This window comes from Andrographis paniculata, unplaced genomic scaffold (assembly GCF_009805555.1).
Source record: "Andrographis paniculata isolate CXL003 unplaced genomic scaffold, ASM980555v1 Contig60END, whole genome shotgun sequence".
Lineage (NCBI taxonomy): Eukaryota > Viridiplantae > Streptophyta > Magnoliopsida > Lamiales > Acanthaceae > Andrographis > Andrographis paniculata.
The window spans coordinates 5,588,870-5,609,636 of NW_026137596.1; the positions used below are offsets into that span (position 1 = coordinate 5,588,870).

Here is a 20,767-nt window from a genome sequence, read left to right on the forward strand (position 1 = left end):
CACAATCACATTATAGTGTTAATAAAAAATTAAAAAAATTAAGATGACATCAATTTGGTAGAAATTAGTGACAAGAAATTTCTTATATTATTTTTTTACACACAGAAACAACCGAATGTCTATTTCAAATAATAATAAAAAAAAAAACAGGCTCGAAATAAGTAGCAACTAAAAATAAACGGTAAAAAAAAATGAAACAAATAAACATAACACTTTTGTCCCTCCGGAGCCGCAAAGCTGATTCCGTCAATGACTATGAGTGACTTCTAAGGTTAAAAAAGTATTTTGCCTAATTGTATGTCTGTGCAGTCTCATGTCATGATCCTTTTCATTTAATTTACACACATACACATATATGGATATGACAATAAGCCTTGAGTTGAGTGCATGTTAAGAAACAACATTGCCCATATTTCAAGAAATCGATTATATACACACATTTCGAATCTTGTTTGCATTTGCATATATATATATATATATATATAAGATAATATTGTTACAAACCCCAAAACAAAACAATATAAAGCCCAAAGAAGCTGCTTTAATTTGTTTCGCTTTTACTTTTTTTTTTTTTTTTTTTTTTTTTTTTTGCTTTAATTTTCTTTTCCTTTTTATACATTCCCAAAAATAAATATATAAATAAATAACTTGAAAGAAAAGGGAGGGAAGATCAAAGAGGCCATGCATTAAAGCAAAAGCATGCATGCATTAAAAGTTGTGAGAAGTGCATATATATATATATATATATAGTGAGTGATATATAAAAATCCAACAAGTTTTGGATGATAATATATAGCAATGGTGATAAGTTAGTTAGTTAGGTAATTAATGCAACATCCAACATACACAAATATTGATCAAAATGAGGAGTCTTGGAGTGGCCATCGGGAGTAGCGGTCGATCCGAGCTGGTCGAAGAGGATCACGATCATGATGACGTGTCGAAGGCCGCCATCGCATCTTACCAAACAAGAGAAAATGCGATTGAACATAGGAAATTGCAAATCCGTGAGAAGGTTGAATCGCAATTCGCCCGCGCTGAGGAAGAAGCCAAACGGTTGAAGCAAGTGTGGGAAGTAAGTTATTTTTCGTGTTCGTCTTTTTTTTTTTTTTTTCTCTCACAATTTTTGTTTTAAAATATCACGTTCATTATTTATTTGCTACACAAAACATTGTGTGTTTGTTTGTGGGTTTTAGTTTTTGGGTTTTGATTTTTGAATAGTAAAAAATTGAATCTGAATAGTTGTTTGATGTGATATAAATAGATGTTGATACGATGTTTTGAATATAAAATAAATTTATAGTATAATATAAAAAAAGAAATAATAATTGTTTGATATAATATTTTGTAAGAACTTTACTGAAACATACAAAAAATACAATACAAGCACCTCAAAAACATTGACAAACAAAGAAACAAATAAAAATAGTAATTTGTTAATTATATATATATATATTTATATTGGATAATAATATTGAATTATATTATCACCTTATAGAGGTAATAATACTCTATTATTTGTGATTATATAATATTTTATTTCACCAATGCATTTTTCCAGCACATATATAAATACATATATTATATATTTCATACATATATATGATATTACTTTAGCTACAATACATTGATTTACAAACAAGGATAAATTGTGTATAACTTATTTTATTTACAAAAATGAATAAAATTTTATTTATAAATATAGATATAATTTATTTCAAAACCTAAATAAAAATCTTACAAGTAAATATGGTCAATCAATAAGTATGTTTTTATCAATGTTCATATCATATACTCCATTATACCCATTTAACCAGGCACGAGTTTTATAAAAAATAAATAAAAAAAATTCATAGTAAAAAAAATACTCCCTCCGTCATTCAAATTTATATTCACTTTCCTTTTTGAGTTGTCATTGAAAAAAATTCCCGTTTCCTTTTTTATTATATTTTTGTTCTTTTTTTAATATAAAAGAAAAAAGTAATTATTATTACTCACTTTTATTAAAATTCGTGCTCGGTCAAATGAGCACACATTTGCATGACGGAGGGAGTAGAAAAAATAATATTTTTACTAAAAGGAAACAAGAAAATTTTTATATGACAAAAAAAAAAGAAAAAGAAAAAAAAAGACCTAAATTTGAATAAGAGGAGTAATAAATTTATTTTCTTTAAGTGACAATAAATTGGTCAAGAAATTTATAAAAGTTCAGTTGTTTAATTAGTTGCTTTTTAAGAGAATAATATAATCAAGTTAAAATAATATGTTAATTCAGAATATTTTAGGTTAAACTAATAATTTTGTTAAAGTATGTATTGTATCACATTATTTGATTTTTTAAAATACTCATATCAATAAAGCTAAGCTTAGCTCATCAATTTATTTATTTTTTATTTTTAAATTATGGTAAACTATAGTGTTTGTCACTTTTAAATGAATGTATTTTTTATATTAGGTATTAAAGTGTCAGTAATATAAAAAATATTTTATATTGAATTGTATCTTTATGAGTGAATGAATATACTCCTATATTATATATATTGTGTTAATATATATATTATACTCCTTTTGTCCCATATAAATTTTTTATTGTTTTCATTTTCATCCGTCTCACATAATGTTCTTTTTTTGGAAAATATAATTATACACTTTAATCATATTTTAAATTTCATAATTTATAATATTTTAAACTTTAATCAAACTATTTAGTTATCTTAATTTTAATTTATAATTATTTTTAATATACAATAATAATTTTTACTAATACACTTTTAATTATTTACTAATTATACTTTATCTAAATTTTCGTAAATTATACTTTATCTAAATTTTCGTATCTACATTAACATGGACAAAATATATGGACAAAAAAAATAATATTTATAGGGAATGTGTCATTCAAAAATATTTTGTGAACAAACCCCGTAAAAATGTATTAGTTTTAAACATAGTTAATTATATGTATAATCTCTCTATATATATTGTAAAATAAATGGATTTGTGTGCCTGAGATTATATCATATATTATTTTCATCCCGCTATAAGGATCTCATTTACTTTCTGCGTGTTAATCTTTAAATATTAATTATTATATCAAAACGTAATACAAATTAAGAAAAAAATTATAAAAATACTTCAATTAATGTCTTATAATATTAGTAGAATGACATTTGTACAAAAAATTATACAAATATAAAGATATTTTTAATATTAAGTACAATGGCACAAAAGGTAAATGTGACCCTTAGAAGCGGACGGATGAAGTAATTACTATTTTATTATGTCAAATGATGTATATAATTTCCTATATTTATATACAAAATCCTGAAAAAGAAAAATATGTTCCTACTCTTTTTATATTTATTTTGTTTTATTTGATTTTTTCTTTTATCGAAAAGATCAAGAATTTTATAGATATAAAATAAAAAAAAATATATTTACAAGTACGCCGTGCATGTCGGAAGATCAAAAACACGTCAAAAATGGGTAGAAACCCCAAATGTATCCACGAGTCCACTAACCGAAGAGTTAATTTTAGTCGAAGAGAACAAAATTTTTTCAAGTGCTCTTTTATACGGAGAAAAATTGCATCTTATTATTTTTTGTTAAAATAACTAATTTAATTCAAAACACATAAGAAAATGTATATATATTTCAATATTTTACCTTAATAAAAAAAAAAAAACATGACGTTCAAAACTTGTGTTTTATTGGAAGTCGTCATCTACATAATAAAAATAAAATAGAAAATAGTTCATTGGAAATTCTTATAAATTATTTTGCATTCATACAGGCCGGTCTTGATCTTCGAAAGGCCGAGGCGAAAAAAAATATGGCCCCTAAATATATATAAATAATATATTTTTATTTATAATAAAATATAAATAATTAAATAAAATAATCTTTTAGGATTTTTACATAAAAAATAGTATAAAAAAATATTTCTAAATATTTGAAATATATAGAATTTGAACTTAAGATCTCAATATTAAAAATTTATTATACCACAAAATTACAATATTTTTTATTCATATATATATATCAAATAAATTATATATATATAAATTATACATATATAACATAAATATATAAGAGCACCTGCAATAATAATTGGTGATTGGTGCAGGAACTGGAAGTATTCACAGATCCAATGAGAAAGGAAGTGAGTGTTGTCCGAAAAAAATTGGACACTGCCAACAATGATATCAAGTCTCTTACCCTCATCTGCCAAAAGAAAGTATGGATTTGTTTGTTTCGATTCCATATTTTTTTTACAAAAAAAAAAAACGATTTTTATGATTAAAATTTTCTTTCTTCAATTCAAAATTTCACTATCTTTTATATTTTATTTTAAAAAAAATAGCTTAAAAAAAATAAAAAATACTCTCTCCGTTCCGACTATCGTGTCCTATTTATCGTAGACACGAGAATTTAGGAGTTATATAATTAGTAAATAATTAATAATATATTATTGAAAATAATTATCGTATAATAAAAGTAATTTTATATTAAGATTAAGATAATCAATTAGTCTAATTAAAACTTAAAAAATTATAGATTAAAAAAATTTAATATGCGATTAAAATGTATAATTATTTTCTAGAAAAAAAAACGACAGAATAAATAAGATCGGACGAAAATAAAAAAAATGAACACTATAAGTAAGACGAAATAAATAATACTTATTTATATCATATCGAATAGCTATTTAAATTTAAAATTTTATAATTTAAAATTCAAATATATAAAGAATAATTATTCTTTATATTTATAGTAATATATTTCACATAATTATATGTATAGTGAGTTAGTGGCCTATACTTTTTGACCTATGGGAGTGGTTATATAATAATTGGCTTGTTAAGTATGTATTCATCAAATTAAAAAGAAAAAAAAAAATATACATTTTTTTATTAATATTATAAAAAGAATATAGTATATTTATATAATCTTTCGTTTCCCATATTTTCTATTTTCATTCATTTCATATAGTTCGGCCTTTTATTTCTTGAAAATATGATTATATACTTTAATTATGTTTTAAATTTTATACTCTCTCTGTTCACATACAAAGTATACATTTATTTTTTTAGCGCGGTGTTTAAAAAATAATAAATATTTTAATTATAGTGGATAGTTAAAAGTAATGTAATGACATTTTTTCCCTTACTTTTTGGTGTAAAAGTAATAATGTGATATAAAGTAAGAGTATTTGTGGAAAAAAGTGAGGTATTTAATGAAATATTTACTTTGTAATAGGACGTCTCAAAATAAAAATATATATACTTTATAGCTGGACGGAGGGAGTATTTTATAATTTTTAATCTTAATTAATTTATTTAGTTATCTTAATTTTAAATTATAATTATTTTTACTATACAATAATAATTTTACTAATACATTTCTTATTTACTTACGAATTATATTTTAACTAAATTTTTGTATCTACGATAATAGACTCATATTATATGAGATGAAAAAGTATATTATATCACTTTCCAAAAATTAATAATTAAATATAAAATATTATTTATTATATTAATATTTATCAGTGATAAATAAAAAATAAATAAGTTTCAAACTAAATGCAATAAATAAAAACGCACTTGGTACCTTTATTTATTTATTTATTGGGAAACAGGAAAAGGAATATAAAGAAGCAATGGAAGCTTTTCAAGACAAATGCAAAGAGAAAGCACAGCTCACCACTGCCCTCATCCAGGTAATTAAATTATGGCAAAATTGTCCGTAATTCTATTGTGGTTTCGAAACTCAGCGTAAATTTCCCCTCTACTTTAAAAATTGCATGACGTCCCTTTATACTTTAAAAAATGTTGCATGAAACCACTTTGTGGTTTCGAAACCCAGCATAAATTCTCATTTTACTTTAAAAAATTGAATGACGCTCACTTATACTTTCAAAAATATTGCATAAAACCCCCTGTCATGCAAAACATATAGATAAAAAATCATCTTCTTATCACACGAGGAAAGTTTCATGGTGGTGGGGTTTCATGGGGGTACCATGCAATTTTTAAAGTACAGGAAGATTTTATGCTGGATTTCGAAACCACATGGGAGTTATAAGCAATTTTACTTTAAATTAAGTATTATTCATTTTATTAAACTTCCCTATGTTTCAAAATTTTGCTTAAAATTTTTATATTTTAAAAATTGTATGTCATTCTTCTATACTTTAAAAACGTGGTATGAAATCTGTGATGATGATTTTTTATCCATATTTTTTTGCATGATGGGGGTTTCATGCAATATTTTTGAAAGTATAAGAGGGCGTAATGCAATTTTTAAAGTAAAAAAAAAATTACGCTGAGTTTCGAAACTATAAGGGAGTTATGGACAATTTTGTCTAAATTAATTATCTATTTATTTATTTTATTTATTATTGAGGTGGGATTGTATTGTATTGCAGCTAGTGGATGAAAGCGAAAAGTTGAGAATGAAGAAATTGGAAGAGCTCACCAAGATTCTCAATTTAAATCCATAATTTTGATTTTTTACATTGTCATCTTCTGTCTGCCTTTATCATTTCCCAAAGTCTAGATTTTTTCTTTCTTTCTTTCTAATTTTAATTTTATATTATATATTATAATAGAATATTATGTTCTTAGAAAACAAATGATAATGTTTTAAAAAAATTAAAAACATTTTATTTAATAATTATTTTATATTTAAGATCAATTTTAATTTAAGATTTTAAAGTATTATAAAAATACATAATAAAAACTAGTAAAAGAATATATGGTTTAAATATATTAGAATATATTGAGTAAAAGTTACAGTGAAAATATTACGATTTCAATGTAAATTGGTAATTTTTACTGAAAAATCACGGAAAAATTTACAAAATCATCTCAATGGAATTTTGCTGATGATTTAAAAAAAAAAAAAAAAAATTGGTGAATTTTTTGTCCGTGATATTTTTGTAACTTGAAATAGCAACGAAAGCTGCATCAATCTTATGGCTTTATATTGTCACGAAGGTTGTGAGATTTCCGCAATTTTTAAGCCATAAAGGTTGCGACAATTTAGTAACAAATATGTTGTCCCAAAAAATAGCAACGATTCTATGATTTTTCTTATAGTCACAAAAATTGTAACAATATCGTAATTATTTTTAGTGACAAATATTGCAAACATATTGTAACTATTACGAAGAATTGTATTATTTGTCAAAAGTTTTAAATAACAATGATTGTAATAGTATCGTAAGTATTTTTAGTCACAAAAATTGTTATAAATTATACTCCATCCGTCCCAAAAGAGTTGTCTTATTTTTTTCATTTTCGTCCGTCCCAAAACAATTGTCTCGTTTCCTTATTTAGTAACCGTTGTCCCCACTTTATAACAAAATTATTCCTACTTTTTCAAACTACCCATAATTATTACTCTAACCTATTTTAGTCTTTTATATTCTACTTTATACTCATTTTTAATTAAATAATATTATTCTTTAATTCTCGTGTCAACACCCAATAAGACGTCATGAAGACAATTAAACTAAAACCATTTTTTATAGAATATAGTTTCAACAATGCTACTATTAATTTATTTCTTCTTGAGATTTCTATTTATATTATAAAGCAAACACTACTTACAAAAACATTAACAACAGTAGAACATTTAAATGCTAGAAATTTAATAACAACTAAAGTCGTTTAGTGTCATATAAACAAATAATAGTTCAAAATGATAATAGTAATAGTAATAATAAAAATATTCCTACTAAGATAATTTAAATGCTACTCCCTCCGTCCCACATAATTTGTCCCTATTTTCTATTTTCGTCCATCCCACATAATTTGTCCATATTTTTTATTTTCCTCCGTCTCACATAACTTTGTCCTTTCTATTTTTGGAAATATAATTATGCACTTTAATCGCATTTTAAATTTTATAATTTTTTAATTTTAATTAAACTATTTACTTATTTTAATCTTAATCTATAATTATTTTTACTAATACACTTCTTAATTACTTACTAATTATACTTTACCTAAATTCTCGTATCTACAGTAATACACTCATATTACATGGGACGAATGGAGTAATATATAAATCATAATTAGAAAATGTGGTATTTATTGTGTCATTACTATCACTAGGAGTGTAAATAGGCCAGACCAGGCTTTGGCTAAATAGGTCTGGTCTGTTTTAATAATATTTGACCTAAGCCTGGAAGCTTGAAATTTGTTTTTAAAAGTCTGAGAGTCTGACCTTTTTAAAAATGTGACAGCCTACAAGTCTATTTAAAATACTATATAATATTTTTATGTATTTATTTATTTACAAATTTAGTATTAGAATTAAAAATAAAAATAAAGTACATATCATTATTAAATATATATAATTTAAAAAATTCTATTTTTATAATAAATTTATAATTATAATTATTTAATAAATATTATTATTAGATGGAAAGTTATTTTTAATATATAATAATAATAAAATATTTTTATAAAAATAATAATAATAATAAATAGGCCGGTCTGTTAATTAAAAATATTTTTTTAAAGTCTAGTACGCTACCTGAAAGTGCGCACTAGGTAAACCTCCGGTCGAATCTAATACCCTGCAAACTAGGTACGACAAGGCAAGTCATATTAGGCGAACCATGTGTAGCAGGTGGACCTGGAGGCGTCCGAGTTTGAACGCATGATCTCACTGTTACAAGTTTACTCTCCACACCAGCAGGTCATCCCTTAAGGAGTGGAACTTGTTTAAAGATGTTGTTGGGGGTGATGAAAAATAACATTGTGTAGAATGAGAGAAAAATCTTTGTAACATTAAATGAACTATCTTTCCATGCGAACCAGAATAAATTGTTGTGACAAATTATCACTAGATTGTTGTAGTGACAAAAATAGAACCAATTTATTTTTAATTAATTTTATTTTAAAGTAATAAAATTGAATATTCATCTAACTATGAATTAGTTTTAAAATTAAATCTAATTATATTTTTAAAAATAATAGAATAAATCAAAATTATATTTAAATTAATTTTATTGTCGACATAAAATACATCAAGTAAAATATATATACAAAAATGTTAATAATACTAAGTAGTCAAAATAGTATCATTATCATCGTGGTCATCATCATCTTTTTCATATTCATCATCATTTTCTTCGTTTCCATAATACTGTCTACTCCTATTCGTTTCACCGATCCAATTCCCATTTTCACTTTAAATTTTATTTTTCTCTCGACACATTTGATAAAAATCAAATAGACTAATTATTTGGGGATATTATAACTCGAGTTCGTTATTGATAGAATTATCAAACTTTTGAAAATCAGAATTTCTAAAATTTTCATCAATTTTATAAAATAAATAAATTATACTTTTATAATTTAAAATTTGAAGATAAAATATATCAATAAATTTTTTTTTAAAAAAAATAGACAAATTTTATTAAAAAAAATAAAAAATTATATTTTTATAATTTAAAATTTGAAGATAAAATATATCAATAATTTTTTTTTAAAAAAAATAGACAAATTTAATCCAATTTTTCATTAGTTGCTTCAACTGCTCCTTCGTACACATAGTTGAATAAGTTGTAGATGTGACATATTGTGAACATTAAAGATGAAGTTGAACCATTACTATCTTACTTTTGGAACGAAGTTCCGGGGCATAACCTTTATTGTTGAAACCAATAAATGCATTAACGAGTATTTTTTATCCAATTTACAAGTAGAACTATTTTCAAAAAATATTTGTAGCTCTGTCTAGGAATCTAAAATTTGCAAACCATTATATTCTATTATTCAGTAGAAAAAATATATATATTTAACAAATTATATCTCAATAGGTGCAACATCTTGAATACGTAATTTATTTTATTGTATCTGCTGAAACAATGGCAAATAAAATTCTATTTTATTTGGTGTATGTCCTATTTCGCTAGCCTACAAGAACATTATCATTAAATTTTTGTTAGATACATATCTCACTATTTGTTCTTTCACAACGTGTCTGTCAAGGGGATCGTCATCGCTGAATAACCATTAACAAACCGTCAATAGAAATTCGTCAGATCAAGGAATGACCATACCTCCGTTGCTGACTTGGGCGCCCGCCACTCTGATAACACTCTCTTGTAGTTTATGGTTTGAGTCTAGCTTTTCGGAAAATAGGGATTTTGATGTGTTAAGATAATCTCGAATCTTGGCATATGACAAATGATCAGATATAGTTATTTAATAAAAATGATGGTGTTGTAGACCCTAAATTGTTTTATCATAATTGATTTTATACTCTTTGACTGGTGAGATTTCAAGTCGAACACAAGGACTTTAAATCATGAAATTAAATCAAGAAATATTATCGAGTCTGGTTAAATCAAAAAAACAGTAAAATTGGCTCGTTGGCGAGCGAGCCGAAAAGCAATAAATTGCAATAAAGTAAAGAAAGCAGTAAAGTGTGAGTGGTAAGGACAACGAGCGAAACGATATTTTACGAATGGTGAACGCAGTGAGTGCGTTGGCAAGCGAAGCGGCATGGGCGACAATGAGCTATATATATGTGTGATGGTTGGCGAGCGGTGAGTGATGGCGAAAGTGAGTAAATGAGCGATGCGTATGATACGATGAACATGAACAGAGGTGTTTGTGTGTGATCTGTGCATTAATGAAATGACTAGATCCTTGCTGATGAAATGAGCGGTGATGAAAGTGAAATAGCGAAAAGTATATTTATAATGTGAAGCGACATAAGTAAGAAAAGTGATCATACTTGTTCCTGTAAACCAGATTCTTGAGACTCTGGTACTTGACCTTAAGGGATTTACAACAAGGCTTCAATGACACCCAGATTCAGAATATTATAAGTAAAAAAAACTACTTTTAGTAGACATTTCTGAGACCTGATAGACAAAGCCTATGTCTAATTAATTATTCTGGAAACCTGCTTCATTAGTGGCTTTACCCTTCTGATACCTCTCTTTAATCAAAATTAAATTAAGAACAACAATTAACCAGGTTGGGAAGGCTTCCGCGTACTTAATTACGGTGAACTACCTAAAAATTTTTAATGAATACAACGCAAAATTAGACTTTGATAGTTAATTCGTCTAATGCACTTTCCACAACGAGTAAAATTTCAAATTTAAACAATCAAATATAAACTTGATTAGGAATGAATTTGAAGATGGAGAAATCTTGATACTGGATTAATACTAGCAAAGCGGTAAATCTACATTAGGGAAACGATAACAAAGTAGTAAAGAAAGTAGTAAATCTGCCTAGAAAACGACTAAAACTAGGTGGTCACGGGAGAAGAGAATCTTCACTCCCCAGAACTCCTTCTATAGCTAAGAGAACTCACTTACAAGATTGGAGCTCTAGAAAAATGAACAGAGTAAATGCACAATATCATAGTATGATCTATCATATATTATACAAGAAATCTGACCCTATTTATAGATTTTTTGGAACAGCAGTTGGCAGCAGTTGAGTGATTACATAGCAGCAGTTGGAGCGGTTGGAATGTTGTTGCAACCACTAGGCAATTAGGCAGTTAATTGGTTGAACTTGGAATTGCCATAACTCCTAGTTTGCTCGCTCGTCTACGGGACTACATCAACTGGGCGCAAATCTTCCTTGTTCACCTTGGTATAATTGGCTTGGCAGGAGGGCATCGGTACAACTGAAGCGAGGTTGTTGTCGCTGGCCAAAAATAGATGGCTGACCACTGAGAGCTCTACACTTACGCATTTCTTGAAACAGCTGGATCATTGTTCGTCAGCGATGGACGTCTGGCTGGTTGTGAGCAGAAAAAACGTCGCTTGCCATAAATGGCTGCACTCTCGCTTGGTCATCATACTTAGGCATTTCTGAGCTAGAATATTTGCTTAAAAAAGCTAAAGATATCAATAATCTTCACAAGCGAGTTTTTGATCAAATCAAGCGAAACAAATCAATAAAGTATGCAATAAATCAGAGGTTGTGATGGTTCTCGCATAAAAATTCGGGAAATACATAGTTTTATCAAGCGATAATTATGCTATTATTTAGAGTTATCAAACCTCCTTACACTAAACATTTGTTCGTGCTCGAACAAACTCAATTAACCCTGTCAAGGAAGTCAAGTATTGCATAAGATCAGTGTCATGGTTGTGGACAAAGTGAATCTCAAATATAAGCAGTTGATCCTTAAGCATTCAAAACTCATAAATTTGATTTACATGATTAAGCTATCCAAGAATAATCAGCTTTACTCGCTCAGCAGGGATTTTTTTGGATAAGGTAACCTTCAGCCAAAAGGCGTGAAAAGATATATATTTTTTTTGCATCGCTCATTATAGTTTACAATGGGTTACAGAGTTTCAAACATTGTGTCTACTCGTTACCTTATATACTTTTTCATCGCAAACATAGGCATTTTCAATCCTTTTAATAACAAGTCCTCCCCGCTTCGTTTGTATCGCTTATTAAACCGTATTTAAGGACTTCTTATTTCAATTTCAGCTCATATAAACAATTTGATAGACAAAATATCGTTTGCCCTACTGAATATGAATTAATTGAAACGAATAGGGCACTAACATTTTCAACTCATATCAGCGGGTACTTAGTTTAACTCAATATTCAGACTATTGATTAGGGTAAAGGAAAAATGACTAAGTTTAGTGCTCGCAAGTGATCCAACCCTAGTCTAAAACATATCAAAAGCTTAACTTACCAATGGATTAAAAGAATTTAAAGTAAGTATACATGCTTGCAGTTATGATTGGCATGCAATATTGAAAAATTTAAACTTGTTACCAAAACTTTGTTGTGTCATTGATCATAAAAAAATTTTGTACAATACTGGGTAAAGGATTCTCACTCATTATGGAACATTTAATCTTCTTGAAAGGTGTTTATCACACGCTGCAAAATTTAAATAAAATAAACCTACTTCCACAATACAAATAATGTAGTATAGCTAAAGTAGGGTCGTCTCCTCAGGGAATAAAAAATATTTTATTTTCGGTTGTTTAATATATAGGTATTATAAAATGGGGGTGTGGAAGTTGAAAATAAAATAAAAATAACAAACTAAAAATCTATTGCTAAAAGATAAATTCAATAAAAATAAGCTTCCACTCTATGAATGAAATTGACAACTTGGATAGTGGATTTGATCATCGATAAATATTTAATTTCACTAGTTTATAAAATAAATTAGTTATAGTTACCGAGACGCGCCTAATAACCAATTCTTCCTTAATTTCTCGACAGTCTAAGTACGTGTGTCAATTGTTTCTCTAATTACACTAGAACCTTAGTGACGCCACAAAGAATTTACTAGCCTAATTGCCTTGTGAAAAGAGCCTAATTCAATTTAACAATTACCTATGCGGAATTATTTAAAATTGATTCTGTGATTTCCTAGTGGTGTCTGCCCCTAGTTGCTATTTGAATCAAATTAAAATGTAATTATGGACGCCTAATTTAGTTTAACAATTAAACTTTAATCTAATTGAAATACCTGGGCACAATACCCCACAAAATCGAAGATTATTAAACATTAAAATAAAAAATCACAGAAATACTTATGTAGCAAAAAATAATAAAAATCAAAACATAGTCTAATCTCACATATCCAAAAAGTTGTTTCTTTCACTCCTAAACTAGAAAAGTAATCTACTCGTTAGTCATGGAAGAAGAACAAAGATAATAAAAATAAACATCGCCTTAGATAGATCGGATTGATGGGAAGAACTTGAAATTTTCTTGGAAGAATCTTTCTCCTTCTTGACCTTCCGCGATTTATCCCTGGAACTGTTCTGCACTGTGTTATCCTCTCTGGCAGCATATGAAATGGCACCTATCCTCCATTCTTTCTTTTTAATTCTACCATAATTTTGTAACAATTGTGTTTTTGGGCCTTTTAATTAATTATTGAGCTATTGGGCTTTTTTTTTCCCTTTTTTTCCCCCAAATTCCACTAATTTTATTATTCTTCTCCTAAAAATCATAAATAAACAATATATACAAAAATTATGTAGAATCCAATCAAAATCAACCAAATATCGGAAAGAATATGAATATTTAACGCATGCGATTTCTGGCTATCAAATCTTCTCATACCTAGATTATGCTTGTCCTCAAGCATAGATTCCAAACAAACCAAAAGAAATCGCAAGCGACTCAATATGACATGAAAATCCAACACAACCAAATCAACCGGAAAAATTAATTCGTTAACTTGCACTAGGACATCTTCAATCATTCCTTTAGGATAAGCATTTATCCTATCGGCTAATTGTATAATAATTCCAGTTTCTTTTAAAGGTCCAATATTCAAATACTTATAAATAGTCTTAGGCATCACATTAATTACAACACCTAGATCTAACATTGCTCGTTTAATCTCCAACTTACCTATCTTACAGGGGACTGAGAACACACCTTGTTCACCGCATTTAGGAGGAAGCTTATGTTGTAAAACAACATATACGCACTCTCCAGCGATTATGCATTCATCTCCTCTTAGTCTCTTCTTTTTTACGCCAAGATCCTTCAGAAATTTTGCATATTTTGGCACTTGCTTGATCGCATCGAGTAGAGGTATGCTCAATTCTACCTTTTGAAACATCTCCATCATCTCCTTGTTTTTGTCACTCTTCTCTGGTTTCGCCAACCTGCAAGGAAATGGTGCAACGTTAGTTTTAGGATGAGTAGGTGTTTCAGAAGTTACCTTATCCGAATTTTCACTAGCGGTTTTCTCTATCTCTTTCTCAATGTCATCCTCATTTTTGTCCTTTAAAATTTTAGCTTTTGATACTTCTAAATCTTTGCCACTTTGAATAACAATTGAACTCACATTCTTCGGATAGCATCGGTTTGCGAGGGCAATATACCATTTTCTCTTGACTTTATGTCGCGTCTCTTATTCACTATTTGACTTACTTGTTCTTCCAAGTTCCTTATGCTATTCCTAATTTCCTGTTGAAATTGCAACATATTAGATGCCATAGTTTTCATCATATTCTCTAAAGAATTATCTGAAACCATTTGAGAGGATTTTGAAGGGTGGTTAGGTGCCGAGAATCCTCGTAAATGATCTTTAATGTTGGCTTGTTGATTTTCATACTTCAAGTTCGGGTGATCTCTCCATTTTGGATTGTAAGTGTTCGAGTAGGGGTTGTCTGCTCTTGGGATGAATCCTGTAGTATTGACATCTACTTCTTGACTAAAAGTAGGACAAAAATATCGGTAGGATGTTCTGGACTTGCGCAGATCCCACATTCCTTGACTTGTGCCCTCCCTACAACAAATTTTCGAACAAATGAAGTTAGTTCGGTCAATTGTTGTTGTATATAATGTCACTCGCTTGTTTCTTTAACTGCTACTACTTTTCTTGGTCCGAACTATTGTGAGTTCATTGACATGTTGTGCAGTAAGTCCCATGCCTCTCTAGTTTTTTGTTCATTAAAGCTCCTCCACTTGCTGTGTCGATGATTCTCCTATCGATAGAAGTCAAACATTCATAGAAATATTGAATCAGTAATTGCACGGGGATTTGATGATGTGGACATCTAATAAGTAAAGCATTAAAACAATCTCAATATTCAAATAAAGATTCTCTTGTATGTTGTTTGATTCTGCATATTTCTTTTATCATGATTGCAACTCATGAGACGGGAAAGTACTTTACAAGAAACTTTCTGTTCATGTTAATCCAGATAGTCAATCTTTCGCAGTGTCTTTCAGTGAAAAAGGAAAAGCACAAAGCTTAATTTGATCTTCTGTTATTTCTGGTGGCTTCATATTTGTGCAGATGATATCAAATTTTTGAAGATGTTTATGTGGCTCTTTTCCTATAAAAACCATGGAAAGAAGGCAACACATGTATTAGTCCCAATTTCAATTTAAAAGCAATGTTACCATCTATAGTTGGGTATGTGATGCAGGGATGCTGCTAAGTCAAGTCAACACTGCTAGCTCTCTTAGTGTCATTTGATCCATTTTTCTTCTAGTTTAAACTCATCGGAACTCAAATCGTTAGATGATTCTGAAGTTAAATCTTTTTGGCGACGCTCCCTAGTTTTTTTCTCAATCGACGCACAATCTTCTTAATCTCGGGATCGAAAATCAAGATTCTTGTGCGATCAGATCTTGATATAAACCAAAAAAGTTGATTTTTAAAATTATGTAACACAACCAAAGATAAATTAAACCAATTAAAACTCTCCAGAGACGGCGCCAAAATTTGACAGGCGTTCGTCACACGCTGAAAATTTTAAATAAAATAAACATACTTCCACAATAAAAATAACGTAGTATAGCTGAAGTAGGGTCGTCTTCTCAGGGAATCAAATGTTTTATTTTAGGTTGTTTAATATATAGATATAATAAAAAAGGGGGTTTGGAAGTTGAAGATAAAATAAAAATAACAAACTAAAATCTACGGCTAAAAGATAAATTCAATAAAAATAAGCTTCCTGTTTAGGAATAAAATTGACAACTTTGATAGTGGATTTGACCATCGATAAATATTTAATTTCATTGTTTTCTAAATAAATTAGTTATAGTTACCGACACACGTCTAGTAACCAACTCTCCTTAATTTCTCGACAGTCTAGGTACGTCCATCACCTGTTTTCCTAATTAAACCGACGCCACAAATAATTTACTAGCCTAATCTTCTTGTGAACTAGAAGAGCCTAATTCAATTTAACAATTACCTATACGAAACTGTTTAAAATTGATTCTGTGATTTCCTAGTGGCGTCTGCCCTAGTTGTTACTTGAACCAAACTAAAATGCAATTACAGACACATAATTTAGTTTAGCAATTGATATTTAATCTAATTGAAATGTCTGGCCACAATATCCAACAAAATAAAAGATTATTAAATATTAAAAATAAAAAATCATAGAAATACTTAGGAACCAAAAAATAATATAAATCAAAACATAGTATAATCTCACATTTCCATACCAAATTGTTTCTTTCACTCCTAAACTAGAAATGTAATCTATGTCGCAGGATGCTCATCGACATTCTTCAGCCAAGGTTTCGATCCGGGACAATAAGAAGTGTGAGTTCTTCCAATCAATCCTTGGATAGAGAACGAATGGACAGCCACATACAGACCCAAGAATTCAGCTTTTCTTTTCCTTTTTTTTTTTAATGCAACTTTTATTTGGTTTTCTTGTAGTTTTATGTCCAATATGTTTCCTTTTAATCTTATATTCCAGTGATAATTAGAAATCATATGCGTTAAATATTCATATTATATGTGATATTTATTTTATTTTGATCGGATTCTACTTTATTTGTCTATGTATTGTTTATTTCTCATATACAGGAGAAAAGTAAAAAGTAACAAAACTTGTAGAATTAGAGAGAAAAGAAAATAAAAAGGCCCGATGACCTGAGAAATTAACTAAAAGGTCTAGAAGTCCAATTGTTAAAAAAATAGGATAAAAATAAAAGAAAACATATTATCATATCAAAAGGGAGAACAGTACATAAGAATACCAGAAAAAAAAAAAAAAAATTGCGCAACAAAAAGGAGAAATATTCTTCCAATGAAATTTCAAGTTCTTCCTCGATCAATCTCAGACGATGTTTGTTTTTGTTATTTTTGTTTTTTCTCCCCATGATTAGCGAGTACATATTTTTATTTTTTATTTTTTTTAGTTTAGGAGTGAAAAATAACTTGTTACAAATTTGTGTAGTATTAGATTTGCTAAGATTTATATTATTTCGTAGTTCCTAAATATTTCTGTGATTTCGAATTTCAACGTTCTATAATTTTTTACTTAGTTGGGTATTGTGGCCAGATATTTTAATTAATTAAAGATTAATTGTAAAATTAAATTAGGTTTCCGTAATTGCATTTTAATCTGGTCCAAGTAGCAACTAAAACAAACACTACTAGAAAATCACAAAATTAATTTTAAATAATTTTGCATAGGTAATTATTAAATTGAATTAGTCTCTTTTAGTTCTGAATGCGGTTATACAGTAAATTATTTATGGTTTCACTAGAGTTCTAGTCTAATTAGAGAAATAATAAAGGCAAACTTTTACTATTGAATAGGTAAGGAAAAAAAAGGGTTATTAAGTGCGTGACGCTAAGTATAACTAATTTATTTAAAAACTAATGAAATTATATATTTATCGATGATCAAATTCACAATCCATGTTGTCAATTTCATTTCTAAACTACAAGCTTTTTTTTTTATTGAATTTAACTTATGGTCGTAGGATTTTTTTTTTTTTTTTTTTTGTAGAATTTTAGTTTGGTATTTTTATTTTCACTTTTTTTCAAAAACCCCATTTTATTATATCTAAATATTAAAAAATTGAAAATAAAACTCTTTCTTATTCCCTAAGTAGACAACAACACTCCAATTATAGTACACTATTCTTTATTGCGGAAATAGGTCTACTTTATTTAATTTTACAGCGTGCGATGTATGCTGTCATCTAACTTTTCTCTATCTACTTTTCTCTATATAAGCTATAGATTGATACATAAACAAAGAAAGAGCAGCCTTCATAGTTGATTTTTACAGTTTTGTTCATATTCTTCCAATGTTTTTAGCTTCTAAATGTATTTTTGTTATACCAAGGAAATCCATCAAATTTTGGAGGAATCAAGGCGGCAAAAATGGAAATTAAGGCAGAAAAATTAGAAATTAAAGTGGTGGATTCGGCCGAAGATGAATATTACATGGCCTAAATACAAGAGGGAGCTAGCCTAAGAATTTCGAAACCCAAGGAGAGGGATTCCGGCCCAATAGAAGAAATGATAAATGATGTGTTGAGACAAATTTAAAAATAAAAAATAAAAAAAAAAAAAACCCAAAATAACCAAGTGATAGGAAAGGCCTAAGTTTACCAAGGCCTAATGAAGATAAAGCCAGCCCATATGAAGTTGTGAAGCTCATTTTGTGGAGGTAAACCTTGTTAACAGAATTTATTTAATAGTTAATGTGAAAGTTATGGAGATTATAGTTGTTATTTAATAGTGGGAGAAGGCTTAATGAATCCATTATTTAAGATATTTGAAGTTATACAAGTTACATATGAGCAACTCCAACCCACTGCAACTGCAAAACAATGCAGTGGGTTGTGCCAAAATTGTGGGGAGGAGATCTAATTTATTCCCAAATTTTTTCTATTTTTGCATCGTTGTAGTAACACTGTACAATCCGCTTCATTTTATGAGTGGAGTTTGTGTGATGTTTTTGTGGTGTTTGTGTATTTTTGTTATTTTTTAGGATATATTGTATAATTTTATTTTTTTTAAAAATGAGATGTAATTTTATTTTTGTAAAAAATAGTGTATAATTTTATTTTTTGGAAAGTGATATAATTTTATTTTTTTAAGAATAATGTATACTTTTATTTTTTTAAAAGTGATATATAATTTTATCTTTCGAAAAGTGATATATAATGTGTAATTATATATATGGGTTATATTATAAAAATAAATTAAAATTGAGGTGTAATTTATAAATATAAAAAGTTATATAAAATAATATAAAAGAAGAATATACAAGTAATATACTTTATACTGAAAATTGAAGTTTATGATTGGAGTAAAATTACTGTAAATCAACTGCATTTTTACCCTAGCTACTGAAAAATAAAGTAATGGGCTGGAAATGGTCTATTGTTTGATGATTTTCTATAATGGTGAAAATTATGTACGATTAAGATGGAGTAGAGTTACAAAGTTGATGAGAGTATAAAAGCTGAAGCAAAAAGATGCAAGAGTATCCCAACCAAACACACAATTCCTAGAATTTATCATGTTTATCTTTATTTTCTTTTATTTCTATTGTGTTCTTCATTTGGTTGTCATTAACTTTTTCTGTCAGTTCCTTTATATTTTTATCCTACTTCAAGTTCATTTCACCCTTTCCGCAAACACGAAATATTCTTTCTAAAAATTTTCTGAAGTATTTTACGGGATCCTTTCACATTTTTTTTTTCCGACCGATTTCATCAAATCATCAGAAGATATAGAATATTCAAATTTTTTAATACAACAATTTGATTTTGCCTTTTTTGTTACCTTGACTCGTTTTTCTTGCCTTCTGATCAAATATTTCAGTTCTTAATGTGTTCGTTTGATGTCAGGATTATATTTTGCCTTCATTTTCAACAAAAATCCGAAGGCCAATATTTTGGAAACCTATACAATTAACTTTTCGTAGATCATACAATAAAAATATGTTTTTTGGGGATAGCAACTGTCTATTCCTTATTTTAAAGTTGAGAGGGGTTTGGATGCCGATATTTTGTTTTGGGGATTGGATTTTAAATGCATTATTCATCCAATTTTTTCTCCAAAAATATCAAATCAAACACCTATTTATATCACATCATACAACTATTCAAATTTAAAATTTTTACTATTCAAATCCCAATTCAAAATCCAAATCCCAAGCAAACACACCCTTAATATAATATTTTTAACACTGCCAAAATGGTGCTGATTTTTTACTATCAGCACCAAATCCTCTCCTTTCAAAGTAAATAAAAAGATAAAAAAATGCTTCTAAAATAATGCTACTATTTATTTTTTTTTAAAAAATAAAAAATAAATTTTCTATATTCAATTTAGAAAAATATGTCAATAATATTTTTTTCAATTATTAATATTTTTGAATGCATGTATTTATTATAATTTTTTTATAATATTTATAAAAAGTCATATCATGCTAAAATTAATATACCTTTGCATTTAATTTTTTAGTTAGCTCATCGTAAGTACCTAGACAACAAAT

At 27.8% G+C, this 20,767-nt stretch overlaps 1 protein-coding gene and 1 non-coding gene across 2 annotated transcripts; both read left to right on the forward strand.

Annotated features, from left to right (window-relative positions):
* Positions 1-638: 638 nt before the first annotated feature.
* LOC127259911 (uncharacterized) lies at positions 639-6,573 on the forward strand. The gene is made up of 4 exons (XM_051287527.1): positions 639-1,075; positions 4,127-4,237; positions 5,642-5,722; positions 6,431-6,573. Exons 1-4 carry the CDS (start codon positions 863-865, stop codon positions 6,503-6,505), a joined length of 480 nt encoding a protein of 159 aa, XP_051143484.1. The 5' UTR covers positions 639-862; the 3' UTR covers positions 6,506-6,573.
* Positions 6,574-15,535: 8,962 nt separating this feature from the next.
* On the forward strand, positions 15,536-15,642 carry LOC127260208 (small nucleolar RNA R71). The gene has a single exon (XR_007840649.1). It is a non-coding gene; the product is annotated as a small nucleolar RNA R71 (small nucleolar RNA).
* The last annotated feature ends 5,125 nt before the right edge of the window (positions 15,643-20,767 follow it).